The sequence below is a fragment of the Schistocerca piceifrons genome, chromosome 2 (assembly GCF_021461385.2).
Source record: "Schistocerca piceifrons isolate TAMUIC-IGC-003096 chromosome 2, iqSchPice1.1, whole genome shotgun sequence".
NCBI classification, from domain to species: domain Eukaryota; kingdom Metazoa; phylum Arthropoda; class Insecta; order Orthoptera; family Acrididae; genus Schistocerca; species Schistocerca piceifrons.
In genome coordinates, this window is record NC_060139.1 from 595,922,417 (window position 1) to 595,944,621 (window position 22,205).

General features: G+C 40.4%; 1 protein-coding gene across 1 annotated transcript in view; it reads left to right on the forward strand.

The window, feature by feature from the left end:
- LOC124777298 (nuclear fragile X mental retardation-interacting protein 1) overlaps positions 1 to 22,205 on the forward strand; it is a 165,936-nt gene that overhangs the window by 102,872 nt on the left and 40,859 nt on the right. Inside the window, exon 5 of the mRNA XM_047252650.1 lies at positions 16,718 to 16,906. Coding sequence (XP_047108606.1) covers positions 16,718 to 16,906 — 189 coding nt within the window. The remainder of the gene's footprint in view (positions 1 to 16,717; positions 16,907 to 22,205) is intronic.

Here is a 22,205-nt window from a genome sequence, read left to right on the forward strand (position 1 = left end):
TGTCTCCTCCTCGCTCCCTATGGGTGTCCCTGGGCTCTCCTTGGACGGCGCTGTCTGCACGGACGCTGCCGCCATTGCTGAACGGCTAGCCGCGCACTTTGCTCAGAGCTCTGCGACTGCATCCTATCCCCCCGCCTTTCACTCTAAAGGAGCGAGCCGAGCGGACGCCGTTCTCATTCCACACGCGTCATTATGAAACATACAATGCTCCTTTCAGCAAGAGGGAATTCCTCGCTGCCCTCGCCGATTGCCCTGATACAGCACCAGGACCGGACTGCATCCACGCGCAGATGCTGAAGCATCTCTCCAGGGACTGCCAGAGGCACATCCTCACCATCTTTAACCGCATTTGGAGCGAGGGCGTGTTCCCGTCGCAATGGCGAGAGGGTCTTATTGTCCCCATCGTGAAGCCCGGTGCGGACCCACTGGCGGTGGACAGCTATCGTCCCATTACCCTCACCAACGTTTTGTGCAAATTGCTCGAACGTATGGTGGGGCGGCGTTTGTGTTGGGTCCTTGAGTCGCGCGGTCTCCTCGCTCCATCCCAGGGTGGCTTCCGTCGGGGCCGGTCTGCAGTGGACAATTTGGTGCGGCTGGAATCTGCTGTCCGTACGGCTTTTGCCCGACGTCAGCATCTTGTTGCTGTATTTTTCGATCTGCGGAAGGCGTATGACACCACATGGAGGCATCACATCCTCGCCACGTTGCATGGGTGGGGTCTTCGTGGTCGGCTCCCGGCTTTTCTTCAAAACTTTTTATTGCGCCACTCTTTCCGGGTGCAAGTCGGTGCCACCTCTAGTTCCTCTTATATACAGGAAAATGGGGTCCCGCAGGGCTCGGTGTTGAGCGTCTCCTTATTTTTAGTGGCCATTAATGGTCTGGCAGCAGCAGTGGGGTCGTCGGTGTCTCCTTCCTTGTATGCCGACGACTTCTGCATCTCATTTAGCTCCACGACTACGGGAGTCGCCGAACGCAGGCTGCAAGTGGCCGTTCGCAAGGCAGCATCATGGGCTCTGACTCATGGCTTTCAGTTCTCTGCTGCCAAGACTCGAGTAATGCACTTCTGCAGGCATCGGACGGTCCACCCTCATCCTGCACTTTACCTCGACGGCCACCTGCTTGAAGTGGTGGACACTTGCCGCTTCTTGGGACTCGTGTTTGATGCCCGGCTCACATGGGTTCCTCATGTTACTCAGCTGAAGCAAAAATGCTGGCGGCACCTCAACGCCCTCCGCTGCCTTAGCCACACGTCTTGGGGTGCAGATCGCTGCACGCTGCTGCGGTTGTACCGAGCCCTTGTGCAGTCCCGGCTTGATTATGGGAGCCTGGCCTATGGGTCTGCGTCCCCCTCCGTGTTGAAGTTGTTAGACCCCTTACACCACTGTGGGGTTAGGCTTGCCACTGGCGCTTTTCGCACCAGCCCCGTGGATAGTCTACTGGTGGAGGCCGGGGTTCCCCCGCTGCGGATTCGCCGCCATCGTCTGCTCGTCGACTATGCTGTCCACGTTCATTGCTCGCCAGATCATCCCAATCGTCGCCTGCTTTTCCCTGCTATGGTCCTCCATCTGCCCGAACGGCGACCTAGGTCTGGGCTTTCCATAGCTGTCCGTGTCCAGTCCCTGCTGTCAGAACTGGGGTCATTCCCTCTTCTGCCTCCCTTCCGGGTCCGTACACCTACGCCTCCCTGGTGTTTGTCCCGGCCGTCCGTCCGTCTGGATTTGGCACAGGGACCTAAGGACTCGGTTCCGCCTGTGGCCCTCCGTCGTCGTTTTCTTGCGCTCCTCGAATCATTTCCGGGCTGTGAGCCTGTCTACACGGATGGTTCCCTGGTTGATGGTCGCACTGCCTACGCTTTTGCTCACGCTGCCCATGTTGAGCAACGCTCCTTGCCGGCTGGCTGCAGTATTTTTACTGCAGAGCTGGTGGCAATCATGCGTGCTCTTGAGCATCTGCGTTTCTGCTCAGGTGGGTCCATCGTCATCTGCAGTGACTCCCTGAGCAGCCTTCAGGCCATCGACCGCTGCTATCCCTCCTCTCCTCTGGTGTCCTCCATTCAGGAGTCTGTTTCCGCCATTGCCCGTTCTGGTCGTTCGGTGGTCTTGGTTTGGACGCCCGGTCATGTTGGCATCCCAGGGAACGAACGTGTAGACAGGCTGGCCAAAGGGGCGATCGACGCCCCGGCTTTGGAGGTCGGCCTTACGGCTCGCGACCAGCAGATGGTGTTGCGCCGTAAGCTGATTGGGCTGTGGGCTGCTGAGTGGCGTGGCATGACAGCCCCGAATAAACTGCGGGCTGTCAAGGAGACGACCGCCGTGTGGCGTTCCTCCCTGCGGGCTTCTCGCAGGGACTCGGTGGTCCTGTGTCGGCTGCGCATCGGCCATACGTACCTGACGCACGGCCATCTCTTGCGTCAGGAGGATCCCCCCCTGTGTCAGTGTGGGTCCCGGCTGACGGTCGGCCACATTTTGCTGGAGTGTCCTCGACTGTGCACACTCCGGCAATCTTTTAATCTCCCGGGCACTTTGGCTTTGGTTTTATCTGACAATGCCTCCATGGCTGATGACGTTTTAAATTTTATCCGTGGTAGTCCGTTTTATGGTTCGATTTAGGGAGGTCCTGCACCTTTCCCTTTCTGTGTCTTTTGTCCTTGTGTCTGTTGCTGTTCTGGTGTGCCGTGAGATGGTTGACTCTTTCCCATTTTTGTTCTCGTGGTCAGTCAACCAGTCTCCGGCCATCTTCCTTTCTTCTGTTTCTTTCTGTCTGGTGTTCCTCTGTCCTGTTCTTGTTTGTAGTGTTTGTTGCTGCATTTGTGTTCTTTTAGCGCCTGGGGGGACGTCTCCTCCCCCTTTGGTTTTTACCTGCTCCGTCGATTTTGGGCTCGCCTGATTTTGGAATGGGGGACTGATGACCTTCGCTGTTTAGTCCCCCTTAAACATACCAACAACCACCACCATCCACGCAGAGTTGTGGAATTTGTATTAAAAGATGATGTAACAATAGTAGAAATTCTCTGGTGTGTTGAAATAGTTATGACACACAAGTCACTGAAAAGGATGTTGCTGTAATCTCAAGAATGTGTGAAGATAGTGCCGTAGGTAACAAGATGCAACTCAAGTGAGATAAGATAGGATATGTTCTTATGTTCGGAATTGTGTCTTATTTTAATCAACATTTTTATTGTTCTTGGTTTTTATGAAACACTGAATAAAATTGTGGGACACACACAAATGAATGTAAATACAAGGTTTTGATGAAGATAAAAGAGAGAGAACAACAAGATACATTAATCCCTGTTTTCTTGGGCATTTGTGAGCTGCTGACCTTTTATGTGACAAAAGACATACAAAAGGGAAAGATTCTCTAAATTTCAATGTTGAGAGCCTCATATAATTTGTTCAAGACTGTTCCAGCCAGGAGAGCATTGTATATTAAGTATTTATTTTTCCAAAATACTTGTTGTATCAGATGGCTGGAGAATTCCTCAGTTGCTCAAAGAGCAATTGATATAACACCAGAAACAAAGAAATTTCTCTAGGGTGAGAACCAAAGAGTGAAAGTTTGATGTTGGTGAGTATCAAAGAGCGAAAGTTTCATGTTGATGAGTAAGTTTATTAATGACCGATTGCTGTAAGCCAAACTTGCTTTTTTCAAGTCTTTAGCCTGCTATTTCGAACATTTCCAACCACAGTTCCAGACAGATCCTCTGTTAACTCCATTTCTCCACACAGATTTGGTACCTGCTGTACAGTAAAAACAGTATTAGGACATTTTATGAAGCCAAAGATATTAGAAAAAAAGCACATCAATCAGGTTAGCTGCTGCCAAGGAAGGAAAAATCCGTTACCTGCAAAAAACATAATTCTAGGTTTTGATACCAGTAAAAAATAAAAAAATGAAATAAAATAAAATAAACAGTTCAGACGTTGATATTCTTAAGTTCCAACAAGAATGTAAAACAGGTCGTCAAACATTTGTCATGAAACTTAATAACAGATCACCCTCAAACTACCTGTTGACACTTGCCATTACGTGTCGTGACCCAGGTTTGATTGTGTCAAACACCAGTTTGGCAGAATGACATCCTGATAAGCTGCTTTGTGTTCTCATAGAAAGTAATCTCATAAGTGGAACTGCAGCAGATAATGTAATTGGTGAATTCAAGGTGCTTACTTCCCCACCACATGTAACCAATTCTGTTAAAAAATACAGCCATTCTGAAAAAAGAGTTGATCATTTCCAGTGGGATGTCCATAGTAATGAATACCAAAATTTGATGCTTTTCGAGAAATTAGTTTGCAGTGTTTCCCATAGAAAAGCTAACATTGAAACGGCCTTTTCAGTTAGTGGTGAATGCCTCTTTGAAAACATGAGTGAGAAATCAGTTGTTACACATAGGCAAATATATGACGCTGTGTCCAGTATAGGAGGCATTTACAACTTCGATATTCCAAAATCCCTTGTTCTCAGCACAGGGAATCCACACTCACATTATGTAGAATATTGTGATCAACTCAAAGAACAACACTCTGCAGAAGGAAAAACCATTTCAGAAAAAAGGAAAAAAAAAAGACTTGGAAGTGCAAGAGTCGGAAACAGAGCATTTGAAAATTTTAGAAAATGCTACAACAGAAATATTAGCATTTGAAGGACAAATGAAGGCTTTAAAATATTAAATAACTGCATTGTGACTGTATTTGCTTCATAAATAGTGAAATTATCTGAAAAATTCAAAATTTTGATCCCCTACCAAATTTATAAATAGACATTTTATTTGTTTTGAGTTGGGGGTTGAATGTTTCATGAAATCCTTGGGACTAGCATAAATGAAACATTTAAATTATTAGTACTGTGTAAATGCACATTATTTGTTATTGAAAGTAGTATTTAAAGTATGTGATACTTTTGCTGAAAATTGTGTTATGTTGTGTAACCCTGCTTAATTTAAAATAGATTTAATATTTTTGGTTTTGTTGTGAGTGGCCTTTTATCAGCAATTTTTAGCCACTTTATTGTAATCACCTATAATATAGGTTTTCCCTGAATTATAGATATACACAACACTTCAAACGTTTTTGTATGCTATAAATTTCCGTTCCCTTGTAGGCGAGGACCATTACTTATTAATTTCTGTAGTGGTGATACATGAGAAAGAAATTTATATATTCATGTGGAAATTTGTAATACTTGGCCGGAAATACCTGGAATTCTCAGGGATTTTTTTTTTCTCTCCAAATTTGAGTAGCCACTCTCATCTTTCTTCAAACCATTCACAGAATTGCTCCCACCTGTCAGTATCATTGCATTCCTGTGCCAACTTCCTTGTTGACAAAGTCGGACTTACTATTGCCTTAGCTAGTATGGCTGCTGATTATTTACCTGTTGTTTGCTGTGTGTGGTCATTCAGATTGTCTCTTGTGAACCTGCCTGTAGACTTGAACTGTACCAATAAATGGCCGATCATTCTGTGATTAGATTTACGTCGGTTTGGATGTCACTTCTGACATCCTGCTGCTGCTTCCCATTGACTCATGCTTGTCGCATGGGTGAGAACCATTTCTGCCTTCTCCTGATGGGTGTACTTGTGCACATCACTGTATGAATCACTACACTGCAGAACAGCACCACACTGCACAGCTGTGGTAACTGGCACCCCTTTAAGAACATTCTATCAGACTATGTTAATCGGTTGCCTCATAGACAACCAGCCATATGGTACTACCCACTGCACGCAACTAATCATTTTGATGTTGTGGTGATTGTGGGTCACTCTGTTCATTGTAGTTTTCCCTATATCCACTAATACCGAATGTGCCTCATGGGACTCAAGTTTTTATCACCCTTTATAATAGTGCAGAATGTGGTTGGCTCCTGCACCTTTGCGTACAATGGGATTTCCTGGATGGCTAGTTGTGGGCTCTGGTTCTCTGCTGAAAAGGATTAGGCGTGCAGCCAAAGGAAGTCTGATCAGGGTTGCAATAACTTTGTTATTGCAGCTTGTTTATAATCATTAGCATGGAACTGCAAGTAACAGTGGTGGGCATATTGAATGTCATGGCATTTCTCAGTTTTTCGGCCCATGAGTACAGACATCACACATCGTTGCTGCAGCATTGCTGGATTCTTGGATTTCCCAGTCAGGTGAGGTGCAGCTGACTGCGGCTGCTGCGAAAATGTGTGTTAGCATCACACACCAGTGCCCAGAGCATAGATGTCTTCTGTTGATACCCCAGCAGGGGCAGGGATGGCTGGACCCTCATGCAGTTCTCCTGGGATGACAGCAAAGTGTGGGGCTGCCCTGGTGTCCAGATGCTGACGCAGCAGTCAGTGGTTTGCATCCTGGTGGTGGCAGACATGTCTGCATCATCGGCACAGTGCTAAGTGGCACAGGCTCCTCATCATATAACTGCCTTTCTGTTAGAGTGCTGATGGGCTGGTTTGGGTGGTCTTAAATGTTGTTGCACCACATTGACCTTGTGGTAGTCGCAAGCTGATTCCAGCATGGTCTGATTACTGTCCTAGTGCTTCATCTATGGGTCCAAGTCCTGATAGGGTTCGATTACCGTCCGGGTTGGGGATTTTCTCTGCCTGAGGACTGGATGTTTGTGTTGTCCTCATCATTTCATCATCATCATCATCATCATCATCATCATTGTCATCATACATGACAGTGGATAGATTGGACTGTGAAAGAAATTGGACTGTGAAAAACTTGAGACTTTGTTCGGGTGCTGCTGACTGCGCAGTTGAGCACCCCACAAACCAATCATCATCATCATCATCATCATCATCCAAGTCCTGATATAACTTTTTCCCTTTACAATCCCTACCCCCTAAGGAAAAAAATCTGCTCTTGGATTTTGCTGGAACATAGACACTGGTTTATTTACAACTACTTAGACTTCACACTCCCACCTTCACTCACAGTGTCACTTTATCCTTTGCACTATTTACACTTTCTGCCTGACTTCACTAGCACTTGGCTCTCTAAAGAGATCTTTGTTCATGGTTCACTTTGTCCATCATTGAACTGCTTCTTATTGATGGTGTTATGAGTTGTTTGAACACTTAGGTTGAAGACAGGCAAAGATGGGATTTGGACTGATTTGTACTTGAATTGATAGCATACAGTTTCTGTTGCTGCTAAATTCATACAGGCAGCTGAGGTTGAGGGTTCTATAGTTGCTAGTTGTTGTTGATGTTCAGTATAATACTTTTGTACGCTGTCTAAAAGGTGTTCCATTGAGGTATGCGACAATTTTTCAGTTAACATTAGGTCTCAGGAGGCAAGGAGAGTCAGATGTAATATGTCATTTAGGTAATTTGGATTTTCTGTGGGTAGAGTTTCTAGGGGTAGGTCAGATACATAAATCAGCATGCAAGTTACATTCGGGGGGTTAGTTCCTTTTATGGTGGCAAGGAATCGGAAGGCCAGTCCAGATACATCACATTGGACACCACTGAGTAATAAGCCCTAACCTTCTGTTGCTGGGTTGCACTTTGTCGACCTTGCTTGTAACGAGTACAAACAATGACTGACTGGTTTGCTACAGAGTATAATAGTGCAGGGCTAACCTTCAGAACAATGTTGTTTTGTCTGTAATTATTTCTTTTGGGCGTTCTGTCATAGATTTTGGTGGCAAAACAAGATAAGTTCACATGATCTGTGAATGGTGGCAGTTTTCAATATATGACAGCCTGTGCCCAGCCAAACTCTTTTTCTGCTTTCAGGACTAAGTATGTAGTTGTGCAAAAGCTGATCACAGCAGCTGACACTCTTCATGCACATCACTGAGTATTGTTTGGTTGTTTATCAGGCATTGTACTTTGTCAAATGTGTCTCCCAACCACTGAATTTTATTCTCATAGGCCCGAAGATTGCAGCCTAAACTTAGGGTCCACTTATGACCTGGCATTAACTTGTCTGGTTGTCATATAGACAAAACACCACATGTTAGAGGAGGTACCTTGAAGGCTTCTGCCCCCCTCCTACAACATAGTACATGTATTACGCCGAAGATTCCTATATTCCTTTTCCTCTTTGTTCAAAGCCCAATACCTCGTGCTGGAACTGCTGCTTCTTGTTGCGGGGAAGAACCATGTGCCTAAAGGAAGAGAAAATCCTGTTGTTAGTGTATTATTCCTAGTTTATTATTCCTGCTCATGTCCCCTCCCCTCTTCTGAAAATATTACCAACAGTGAAGGCTCCCTTATAGCGATGAATGCAACTGAAGTGAATAGTTGTGGGGCAGGTTGGAAGCTGCATTTGATGTTAACTGGTGATGTAATTTCTGTCACTTAAGATGGACCATGATAATGTGTCACAAACTCTTAGTCTTTCCTGGGGTACACATAGGTTCGTCATCATAACCCATTGGCCTATGTAACACTTCTTTCTTATTATAGGTTCTGCTTGTCGTTCTAAAGCTTTGGTGTTCATCTCTTTCAACTGTTGCCAAATAGTTTTTATGCTTCTACAGAAATTTTTCAGTGACAAAATATCATTTCCTGGGGCAAGCTTACAAAACTCAAAAGGGGAAGATATCCTGTGGCCCAAAATCACCTCATTAAGTGATAGCCCTGTGCTTTCATGGATTTTGGAATTATACACCCTTGTGATGTACAGAAGTAGATCATCCCAGTCATTATGATGTGAGTTAACATAATAGTTTAGCATTTCTGCAGTGGTATGATGGACTCTCTCTGTTGACTGTTTGGCTGTGGGTGTGAAGCACTAGTCCAAAGTGTCTTAATGTGCAATAACTGGCAGAAGTGCTTCATTAAATCAGATTTCAAATTTGTTCCTTGTTCAGAAATTACTGTTTCAGCAATCTGAATTTTAGTATCCACTGGTTCACTATCTTATGGCTACTGTTTCTGGCTGCTGGTTTGGTATAACTGTCACAGAAACGAAACATGAAAAATGATTGATTATTACAATACATAACAGCTTCCTGCTGGTGTTAGTGCAAGTGACATGAGGATGTCCATACCAATTATTTGAAGTTGCTTATCTGCCTTGAGTAATCTTTCTAACATAATCCTTTTTTGACTGAGCTCCACACTTTGCTCGCAAGGAGTACCTTCGAAGATTGACATCTTGTCAGTGTAGTACTCACCAGTAATGTTGTGGTAATGTACCTTTGACCAAGGTGTCTGGCAAAAATTGAATCATGGGTGCATGTCAGTACCTCAGGTCTTAACTTCCACTGGTATTTCTATGCATAATCTTTAACCCATCTTTTTGTACAGCACTCTATCTTTGTGGTGAATTGCGGCTGTCTGGCAAACTGCTGACAATCTTTTTCTTCTTTCCATTCGTCCTCATTTGTGCCAATGCTTTCCACAGTGAGTATTTTACAGCTGAGAATACCTGTGGTTGCTCACGACTTCCCTGGGCAATGAATTACTAGATGGATCTTTAAGTCTAAATAAGCACTTGAGTGCTGCATGATCTGTTATTACTTTAAAACATTATTTGTGTAAATAACTTTGGAGATAAGTTGTTCCTTATATTAATGCAGGAATTTCTTTCTCAGTTATTGAAGTTGCCTTGTTGTGCACACTAGGGGTGTTTTCGTCCATCGAGTTCTTGTTCCTGCAATGTTTGTGATAGTCAGGGAAAGTGAGAACTGAGGTACTTGTTAATAGACCTTTTAGCTTCAGAAATGCTGCTCCATGATCAGATGACCGATGAAACTTTATTCCTTTTTTTTCAATAGTTGGGTGAGGTGTCTGGCAATTTCAGTGAATCTTGGAAACTGTTTTCACTGAAAATTTGCAAGGCCTTAGAATGACTAATTCTTTTACAGTGGTGGGTGTTGGAAGTTTTTTTTATGGAATCAACAAATTGTTAATAGGTATGTACACTATTTTGGCTAATTATATGTTGTAAATAATGGACTTCTTGCAAAACAAGTGGATTTTCCAGACTGTGTTAACTGTGCTACATGTAAACCAAAACGTAAATAAAAAATCCTGGATAGCTTTGAAGAATAAATCATCCAAATAGACCCTGCATTGCGTTGGTTTTAATCTTGCAATAAATCATCTAATAATTTGTTGGAAATTAGCTGGAATTTAAGAGGGATTTAAGAATGCTGTTTTCGAACGATCTCCAGGCACTACCTCTAACTGATGGTGCACAATTCATAGGTCCATAGTTGTGAAATAGCAAGTGACCCAGTTTATCTAGGGTTTCTGTTGTAATGATTGTATCAAAAAGAACTTTACAAATTTGAAAACTGCCGGCCGAAGTGGCCGCGCGGTTCTGGCGCTGCAGTCAGGAACCACGAGACCGCTACAGTCGCAGGTTCGAATCCTGCCTCGGGCATGGATGTGTGTGATGTCCTTAGGTTAGTTAGGTTTAACTAATTCTAAGTTCTAGGGGACTAATGACCTCAGCAGTTGAGTCCCATAGTGCTCAGAGCCATTTGAATTTTGAAATTTGAAAACTAATGATGATTTGTTCATTTAACTTACGGATATGGTTTTGGTGTCATTTTATAGCAAAATATATGAAGTTTTTTACCTTAAATGCAAACAGCTTCAATGTGATTTCCACTGGTCATGTGGCACACATCTCATGTGAAGTCAATTTCTTGCCAAACTTGTTGTGCCATCTCAGGCGTGGCTTGTTCAATTGTGAGGTGAATTGCAGCTCAGTGTTGGAACAAACACAGCATCCTTGATAAATCCCCAAATGAAAAAATCAAGAGGTGTGAGGTCTGGTGAACATGGGACCCATGCAGTTATCACTCTTTTGCCCATTCATTTACCATAGTGAATGAATGGGCCATGGTGTGCTTTTTGCATGGGTAGTAGACATTTAGGGAATTCCTGATGTCAGGGAGGTAGTGTGGTGGTGTGTTATCTTGCATAAACTACATTGCGTACTTGATCTCAACTTCAGTCTGAATTTTTTCCAGCATGTCTTAAGTACATTATTTTATTGATAGTTTTCTCTCATGAAAAGAAAGGTCAGTAAATTTTGCTCTTGCTCAATGCAAAAAATACGTTCCGTTTTTGGCTATTACGTTCATGTTCCAGAGATTTTTGTGGATTTTCACTGCCCCAAATCTTAATTATGTTTATTGACTTTCCTCTTAAGTTGAAAGGTGATTCATCATTAAAGATAACCTCTCAAATGAAATCATCATCGTCCAACTGATGTAAGATTTCCACACAAAAAACCTTATGAACAGTCGTATCAGTGTCTCTTAGTTCTTGCACTATTGTAACTTCTATGGTTTGAGAAGTGGGATTTTTTGTAAAAGACTCCAAACTGTCATATGTGGGACACCCAACTCTCAAGAAGCACACTGGGTCGATGTAAGACTATTTACAAAGCTTTGTCTCACTTGTTTTATGGTACTGTCAGACAGGGATGACCTGAGAATTTATGTCTTACTAAACATCCAGTTTCCATAAATCACTTATGCCACTCATAAATAGTGGGCATACTGGATCTTGCCATACTCTGTACAAAAATTACATTGCACAGTTGTCATAGAACTCAATTCATTAAACCAAAACAAATGCTGAGCATGCTTGGGATCGGTAAAGGCAGCAATCCTTGCTGCAATTATCGGTAGCAGATGGCACACTGGTATACTAACGTACCAAGTGAGTCAAAACTTGATCTATATTCCTTCAAGATGACACCAAGACTAAGTTCGTAAGGCATATGAATAAGTTTGGATGAATTTTAAAAATAGGAAAGACCTCTTTGATACACTCAGTATTTGGCATAGGCTAGGCATCTGCTGCTTTAAATACTGGTAGTCGAAAGAGAACTTGTATGCTTTGCTGCCACCTGGTGATTGCTTTAGGACTGTGACAACGGGTGCTGACTAGGGGCTGTTGCTTGTTGCAGTGATTCCATCTTGAAGTCACTGTATTATAAATTCTTTCATGACAGGCTATATATAGTTGCTGTGGGTCTCTATATGGTTTCTTATAGATAGGAACTTCATTTGCCTTGAGGATATGATGTTGAATTAGTGACGAGGCAGACAATAGGCCAGGAGAATTAAACAATCCTATATATTCTTCTTAAAGCCTTTCCTGTCCTCATCGTCCGGTCTCTTTAGATGTGCTACTTTTCTCCTTGGTGCAGTCAAATTGACAGACTGTCTTGGTGTTGCGTGGTTTTACATGGAAACATTGTCCAATTCTTCTTTGTCTAATATTTCCAAATTAGCTATCAGAATACCACATGATAGCTGTACTTCTTCCGTGCTAAAGTTATCTGCACTGACAGGCATTATTTTGGTTCCTTCAGTTTCCTGTATTTAGCATAAACTACACTGTGCAAAACATTTCACTTTACCCACTTCTTCATTGTCAGACAAAGGTTCAACCATATGCAATGAATTCAGCAGCATGTCAGCTCCTACTTCAGCCTAAATTAACTTTCCAGTTTCTTCAGTTATATCATCCTGCAAGTTGACTTTAAGGAATCTAGTATGGAGTTTAGGCAGTCCACCCAACATCTTGGGTATTCCTTGTGACAGTAATAGTTTTCTGACTGTGGAGCCAAGGTGAAAAAGTGCTCCATCTAATTCCACTAAATAACATTCAAGTCAACTTTGTCATGATGGGCAACCAGTAAATCTAACACCAGAATAACTTCATAGTCAGTGTCTACTATGGGCAGGATTCTACAAGGGCTGTCCAGAATATATTTTGGTGTTGCAAAACAAAAAAGAAGTAATACAGGAAAAAATTGTTGTATTCATTTGAAAGCGACACTTATATACTACCTTTCAGCATAGTCTTCATGCAAATTTATGCACTTATCATAGCGGCGGAAGACATTTGAAATTCTGTTGTCATAAAATTCAGCCACCTGAGACTTTAACTGGGTAGTCAATCCCCTCCCTTCACTTCTGCATCTGTTGTGAGCCAAATCTTCATCATTGTAAACAGGTGGTAGTCACTGGGTGCAAGATACGGACTATACGGGGAATGAGGAAATACCTCCCACTTGAAAGCATCGAACACTTCTCGAGAGCGATTTGCTGTGTGCGGTCAAGTGTTGTCACCCAAGAAAAAAATTTTGGAGTTCAACTTTCCTCTGTGTTTATTCTAAATTGCTCTTCATAAGTTTTCCAAAGTTTGACAATAACTTCCAGAATTTATTGTTGTGCACACTCAAGAAAATTAACAAGAAGTGCATCTTTCCTGTCCCAAAAAAACAGTCACCATAACCATTCTTGTAGATAATTTTTGCAGCATTTTCTTTGTTTTTGGAGGGAATTTGTGTGCTCCAGTCCATAAACTTCAATTTGATCTTGCAGTCCATATGTTTGACCCAAATCTCCTCTCCAGCTATGATTTGATCAAGTATGAAATCACCATCTTTTTCATAAGGTATGATATCAGATTCCAGATAATTGAAATGGCTGACCTGTTTTACTGCTATATTGCTCAGCACTATTTACATTCTTATGGGGTCCTATTTTATAAAAGCCATTTTTTTTACCCCCCCCCCCCCCTCCCCCCTCCACCTCTGTATTAGAGATTTCCATTTGTAACTTCTTGGCAGATTATTTGTGCCGGACCAAGACTCGAACTCGGGACCTTTGCCTTCCGTGGGCAAGTGCTCTACCAACTGAACTACCCAAGCATGACTCACAACCTGCCCTCACAGCTTCAATTCTGCCAGTACCTCGTCTCCTTCCTACTTGAGTTAGAGTCTCGCTCCGACACACAGTTTTAATCTGCCTGGAAGTTTCATATCAGTGCATACTCCACTGCAGAGTGAAAATCTCATTCAGCTTTCCATTTGTATGTAACATGATTATTGTACTAGCCTTCTTAAAGTGTTCATTAAATGGAACCTTTTTTCTTCATGGTGCTTCTCAGTTCATCTGTGTTAAATTCATGAAGGGTCTATTCTAAATCATCAGATGCTAAATGGGTGTCTCGATTAAATTCTGTGTGTTTCTCAGTTATCTACTTTATTATAAATACTGTATCTGTTGCCGATCTTTCTGCTGCCGATCTTCATGTAATAAGCACTCTGATATTACTTTTAATCCGCTATTCAGGACCCTAATGTAAACCTTGTGTGCTGCTTCTGGTAGTCTTTGGCAGTTATTTCCCTCTCCTTTTTATACATGACACAACTTTTGCTTGTTGCCTTGTTCTTGGTGTGACACTTCTTTTCCGAAATAGGTTGAATGGATTTAGCAGTCTCGTGGAGAAAGATTCCACCATATTTTACGAATTCATTGTTCATGCTGTCCATGCCTGTAGTTTTCCTGTTTTTCAAGGCCACCATAGCCTCCATCATCCATATCTGTGCATAAATCATCCACACTTTGCAAGCCTGTTTATTCCATTTCCCCATTTCCTATCTGCCTGGCTGCATACCAAAAGTATTTGTAGTGTTTTTCTGTGTTACTTATTTCTATTTTTTATCTGTCTTTTTTGTAAAGCATTTTCATTTTCTTGTAGGCTAGTGCTCATCTTTTTGTGGATGTCATCTTTGATTGTACTTACAAACTGTCCCCATCTTTTGCTGCCTTTTTAGTAATGTTCCTCTTCTGTTTGTAAATCCAATGATTTTCTTCTCCAATGTTGTTAAAATAACGAAGATAATTTTGTTTGAGATTTATTGGTAATTCAAGGGCTAGTGTTCAGATTTTGAGGTCCCATTTCCATCGTATAATTTTCTACTTACCCAGTGCTTCATCAGCAGCCTTCATTATTGCTTTTCTTATATTGTTCGATTCCTGCCCAATATGTTCTACCGCATTTGTCTGTAAACTGTATGTAAACTTTGTTTGTTTTTTCTTCAGTTTTATGAACCTGTCTATTTGGGATATTACTATAAAATGATATGACCCCACGTCATATCCTGTAAAAACTCTTGTGTGTCTTACTATTCCCTCAAGTTTATCATGTGTTATCGCATATTCTATGATAACCTGTATCTTCTTCCTGGCATTGTAAAATTTGTGAATGTCTTTATTCTGAAAGAATATGTTTGCTATTTTTTTAATGTATTAGAAACAGCAAAATCTCTCTGCTACCTCTTGTTTTTGTTGACAGTTTTCTCCTCCATTCTTCTCATTACTTATGAGATGAAGATATCTCCCACTCTGGCCTTTGATCCCACAGAAGTGTTGTTTGGTGTTTATTATTATATCTATGTAGCATTTCTTGGAGGATGTTATGAAAATATGTGGACTCAGCAATTTTTGACTCCTTAGGGGCATAGACTCCAGTCACTGACCGATTTCTTCTTTCCTCCAGGATGTTCAACACTATGATTGTATTATTAATGTAGTTGTCTTATTTTCTCTCCCCAGTTGTTGTGAATATAAATTGCTACACCTGTATTGGACCTCTTGTGGAGCTGTTCCACTGTAGAGCGTCAGATAGTTGCCATTATATTTATTTCCTCATAATTTCTTCTTTGTTTCATTTATAGCAGTGATGTCTGATCAAATATTTTTCAAGAAGTCTGCTAAGTTTTCTTCTTCTTTTGCTAATCCCCTGATATTCTAGATCACCACTTTGTGTCACAAGAACATATAAGAAACAAAAATGTTCAGTATTATCTCTGTGTATGACACTACAGTTGAGAAACTTGTATGTTTATTTTACTGTTAGAATTTCCTTTATTCTTAAAATGAAGCTTTATACAGTGTTCTATCACAGAGATAAGAAATTAAGAAACTTTCGTGCCACTCCTTTTATACTGCAACTTTCTAACATGCATAAAAGTACTGAATTTTTCAGATTCATGGAAAACATTGCTTGGTATTATTATTAGTGTTTGCTCCCTTTTTATAACTTGGCCATATTTCAGTGTTTTTTAAAAGGTCAGGAAAAGTTCGCTGGCCAATTGAACTGTTTATTAACTATTTCAGTATTTTTATTATTTATTTATTCAAATAACCCTTTTGGAGGGTACGATAAATCTACTTTGGTTTTTCTTCTTTGTGTTAATAGTTTTATTAATTCATTTCTGGATTCTTCAAGGAATTGGGATTATATGTCAGTCAACACACTAGATGATTGTAACTTGAGCTTTGAGGCTGTTTTCAGTACATCAAATTGCTATATTCCTTAAGGAAAATTAATTACACATTTTAGCTAAATTCATTGCTTCTATTGACTCATCGGTTTCTTTACTACATGTCATACTAAAAATGTTCTATGAAGGCCTCTGTGGTGCAGTCATCAACATTTTCTCGTAGTGCTGTCTTGTTGTATCCTGAATACTCTTCAGTTTTGACATTCATTGTTTTATATATACTTGGGGATTTTAACAAGGAGATTTTAGAAACTTTACTGGATTCATTTTTCTGATAATTTAATAACTGGTTTCCATTTATTATGACCATCTTCATATCGCAACAAAATGTACAACATAATGTACTGTAGTGGGTCATCTGTCTATGTATGTAATCAAGACTGGAGTAATAATTGCTTTGTTGTTCTATTTTTGTCATCTTAAACAGGGAATCCTTGTTGTACTGAATATGATATTGCCAAGTAGTTTCCTGGTATTACACAAAGTATTGACCACTTTGTGGCTTAATACATTAATACATTCGCAGAGCACTATTCTTATAACTAATTATGTTCTTTTTTATAGTCTTTGTTTTAAGTGCTTTAGATACTCTTGTTACTCGTCAAAAAATTTTAGTTCATTTTTTGACTCTCAGTTGAAATAAAGCTTGAACAAATTGTGATTTTTTAGTTGCTTTCAGTCATGAAAATGAAGAGCCTGAAAATGAGAAAGAAGAAAAGAAGTTTAGTGATGATGAGTGGGATGCAAACCAGGAGAACAAAGCTGAAACAAAGGATTTTACAGGTCCTATTGTGACTGTGAGTACAGCTCTCAGCAATATAATGGGAATGTATGCATCTGGAGCATCTGATTCTGAAGGTATGCAGACTCTCCATTTTGCCTCTCATTTACACCAGAAAAATGCTAGGATATTTTGTACATTATGTTTCGTGAACTCTCTTAAATAAGTTTATTTAAAGTGAGATATTTAACCATCATAATAAACACTGGGGGGGGGGGGGGGGGGGGAAGCTAAGGTGCACATGATGCTTGAGTAAATGTTATTAACTATGATCATTATTACCAACAAACTTTCAGCGGATCGTGGAAATTAACAGATCTCATTTATGCTGTTAAAATTTATTCCTGAAAATGTATCGAAAGATTCTGAAAAAGACAAAGTGAGAAAGTCAGCTGTCACTGAACACTGTCTACTGCTTGGGCACACCATGAGTTACAGTAAAACAAAAATATTGGCATATATGCAGCAATTTGGAAAATATTACCAATTTCAACTCTGTCAGAAGAGATGCTTGCTTAAGTTAAGGAAGTTGTGAAATCCTGCCTTAAAATCATTGAAAGGTTGGAAACAAACACTCTCAAGTCCGGAAACAAATAAATCTGTCCTGAACAATATGTCTTGCCATCAGCTACTGTTCTTGGGATTGGAGATCATACAGAAAACTGGACAGTTCAGGAGAAACATGGGGATGGATGACAAAGGAATGGGGATAATTCACACATCACACTGCATAAATCCAATCATGTTGTGGAGATCATACAAAAGGGAGCTGATCTCAATACATTAAGTATCATCGTATGAGGCCATTTCATTTTGTCCTGAGAAGCAGGCAGAATTCTTAAAAAGACATCCTACATAAACAGCACAAAACGATCAAGCTTGAACTGAGACATACAGCAAAGACCAAGCCACTGCTAATATTGCCTGTTATATATTTATGAACACAAAACATAACCCAATCCATAAATAATAGTTATTTGTAAAGTTCTACAGCATCTATCGAATTTCAGCTCTAATTAGTTGACTCAATGTTCAAATGAATCTTTCAGTCAATCCATCTCAGTTTGGGTCGGGTGGTCTTGCAGTAGAGGGTGGGCCTGAAAACCGAAAGGTTGCAGAATTGAATCTGGGTCCACGAATTGTTTCATTGTGCCTTTAACTTCTCAGTGATGTGAAGATTTAGCAGGAATGACACATAGTTCAGATTCCTTATTAAACCTTTCCTTAGTAGCGTTAGTGGGATAGGTTAGGGACATTAAAGTCATTGACGTGGCATTGAAAGACTTGCACCAGGCCATTGATCCCTTGAAATTATTATTACGATCCAACTCTAATGTTAGGTGAAATGTTAATTAAAGTACCGGCACATTTGTATTTGGGTACAGACCCAACCCACAGTTTTATTTTCTCAGAAATAATTAGAATAGTCTACACCATGCCAGAAGAAAAGTAATTGCTTACAGGAAGATAATTTTATGTATAACCAGCTGTTAATGTGTGACATTTCCTTCCTTTATAGATAGAATTAAAAAACCTCCTACCTCTACAAATTTTTATTTATCATCTTTTCTTTTTTGCCTCCGACACCTTACCTCAAAATTATGAAATATTTTGTAGATATGCCATTTAAAGGACCTGGTAGAGGCAAGCATAGCTGTTGAACATTAGCGACCAACTGAATGAGGCAGTGTAATTGTTAAGTCAGTGACCTGGTATGTGGGAGAGTGGAAACTATCTCTGTCCTGCGATCATAGTTTTATTTTCTGTACTTTTCCTAAAAAAAAAAATCAGGTAAATTTCAGGATGATGCCTTGACCAATGTCATGGCCAGCCACCTGTCCTTTCCTCTTAACCCTGCTGTTCTGTTCGGGTCTATATGACCCGAAACGAATATGAACGTTATTTTACATTATGTAAATACCAATATATATTTATGAAACTTTGTGACTTTGTCTGAAAATGGATGAGCAGCATGTGTTTTAAAAGGTTTTAAAAAAGTTTAAGAAGTTTGGGCTTCAACTGTAATAGTTGCATATGTAATGTTCGGGTCATAATGACCCGACACAAATATGTTTAGTGTAACTCGTATTTATTTCTAAAATCTGGAAATGGCGAAAATTATTTTTGTTGTGTTGTGTGGGAATAGTGACTGCATCATTCCAACTTACTCTCAACAATCACCTAAAGCTCCATGCGTTCACAACAATGGGCTTGTTTGTTGCTTTCCCCAGGAAATAATAATTGGCAGTTCTCAATAATTGGAATGCTTTGTTTCTGCCCAGTTTGACTTGTGACACCATGGCGATGAGACCATTGAATGATCGTGAGTTGGAAGAAATAGTAAATGCCTCACCAGATGAAGGATCACTTTCTGAGTTTGAAGATCACATCAGCAATGCATCTGAAAGCGAGTGTTCCGATGACAGTTACGACAGTCCACAGCCCATACAAAATAGTGTAGAGACTTTTCTTTCTAAAAATGGGAATATAGAATGGCAGTTGCATCCACCAGCACAACATGGTCGCCTACCAGCTTCGAACATCATCAAGAGTACCCCAGGAGTTACCAGGTATGCAGTCAGCAGAATATCTGATGTAAAATGTTCATTTGAAGCAGTATTTCACACAGCGCTTCAAAATGAAATAATAGAGATGACAAATATTGAAGGGCAGCGAGTTTATGGTGAACAGTGGACAGATATTGATGGTTCTGTTTTCCATGCATACTTAGGACTCTTACTCCTAGCGGGTGTATATCGATCTCATGGGGAGTCTACAAAAAGTTTGTGGGATAAAGATACTGGGCGAAACATATTTCGAGCAACCATGTCTCATGAAACATTCTGTAAGATATCACGTGTCCTGCGATTTGACAAGAAATCTACTAGAGAGGAAAGACGACGTACTGACAAACTTGCCGCAATTCGTAGTATTTGGGAGAAGTGGGTAGAGGTCCTTCCTAAACTGTATAATCCAGGAGAAAATGTTACTGTTGACGAGCAGTTAGTAGCATTTAGAGGTCGCTGTCCATTCAAGCAGTATATCCCAAGTAAACCGGCAAAATATGGGATCAAAATATGGACCATGTGTGACAGCAAAACTTCATACGTACTGAAAGCCCAAATTTATACAGGAAAGGTGAGTGGAGCGGCACCAGAAAGAAATCAGGGAATGAGGGTGGTATCTGATCTCACTTCTGAGTTACGTGGTCAGAATATCACGTGTGACAACTTTTTTACGTCGTACAATTTGGGGCAGCTGCTTCTGAAAAGGAAATTGACTATGTTGGGAACTATACGGAAAAATAAGCCGGAGCTTCCACACAAAATGACCAACAAGGAGGTACACAGCTCTTCATTTTACTTCACAAATGACACTACTGTGGTTAATTATATTCCTAAGAGACACAAGAATGTTGTACTTATGAGCACTCTCCACCATGATGCGGAAATCAGTGACAGGGCTGATAAGAAGCCAAAAATGATTTTGGACTATAATTCAACCAAAGGTGCTGTAGACACGCTTGATCAGTTATTAGGTACATATACATGCAAACGAAAAAGTAATAGGTGGCCAATGATAGTTTTCTACAATATTCTTGATGTTTCTGCTTATAATGCATACGTTTTGTGGATTTCGGTTGACCCTAATTGGAATGCAAGCAAATTGACTAGAAGGAGAATATTCTTGGAGGAACTTGGAAAGTCACTGATAAAAGAACATATTGCATCAAGAACGCATTTCCCAAGAACAGAAGATTCTTTGAGAATGGTCACAAGCATCCAAAACCCGAATGATGTGGGTGGTGTGTCAGAATCGGTAACAACAAGAAAATCTACAAAACGTGCACGCTGTAAGTTCTGTCCATCAAGTAATGACAATAAAACAAACATGGTGTGTGGAAAATGTAGTAAACATATTTGCAAGAAACATGTAACCTACTTGTGTCCACAGTGCAAGCAGTAAGAAAAGAACTGTAGTATTTTATAAGATGATTGTATTGAAAATTCTGTTGTTTCAAATTTATGTGAATACTTGTGCCTAAACTACAATCAGTAAGAAGAGAGGATTCTAAAGTTGTAGTGCTTTCTATGTTGGAATGTAATAAAAAAACTGTAGTGTGTTCTGTACTGTAGTGTGCTCTAAGATGAATATCTGTAATGACAACTGTCTGTTGTTAGAAAATGTCAATACTTACGTCTAAACTGTCAACAATAAGAATAGAAGTATGGAAAAACTGTAGTGCTTTCTAAGTTGAATGCCTGTAATGGAAACTGTCTGTTGTTTCAAATTTATGTGCATATTTAAATGAAAAATATCCCTCAATAAAGTTGTATGCATTGTTATTATTATTATTATTACCATTATTATTATTATTATTATTATTATTATTATTACTAACAAGGTACTGGAATAGAACAACAATGTCGATAGCTAAAACTGTACCAAAATTTATGTTTCTAAAGCATTTTGATATGTCGGGTCATATTGACCCGAACAGTATATATGTCAAGTAAAAGTGAACAGAACAGCAGGGTTAAAATGTTCTTATGTATTCTATGTCTGTTTTCCATCATCTGGGGATCCCTCCTTGATATGCTGGAAAGTAGGAAAATCTAATACCTCCTGCAGACCGACAGCAGCAGCAGCAGCAGAATCTGGTCCAAAGCTTGCAGCTGCTTACAGCATCTGCCTCCATGTTAAGAACAGCTGACATTGTGTGGGAATGCAATAGGATACTACCACAACAGAATTCCAAGAGAACCACATGGATGCATTCATCTCTAGACATTTGGGAATTTTAAATAGTTCCCCAACTGGAACTTCAAGGGGAAAAGTTTTGAGTGGATCTACATTAAAGTGAAATACAAGGAAGAAAATCAGTGTTGGAACACAGACTACTTGAAGTGTATATGAAGCAGAAAAATAGATGTTATCCAGGAAATAACAAGGCTAAATACTGATATCCCAGGTATAATAGAAATGTAGTGGTGTGACAGTGGAGTGGTTTCTACTGTTGGAGGTAATCTCTTTTATTCTGGGAATCAGGACCAAAATCAGGAATGGCTGTTATACCAGGTGTACCGGTATGAATGAGCGGTTTTTTGTGAAAATGAAACACTAATTTTGAATTGAAAAGTAAAAACATTTTATTCAAAGTACTGACCATTGCTTTTTATACATTTTGACCACCTTTCTGGCAATTTGTGGACACCATGCCAATAGAAATGTTTGTCTTTTGAAGCAAACCAATCGCACACCCAATTTTCGACTTCTTCATAGGAATCAAAGTGTTCCTCAGCCAATGTGTGTCCCATTGAAGAAAACAAAGGGGCCAAGTCTGGTGAATATGGCGGGTGCGGTAGCAGCTCACAG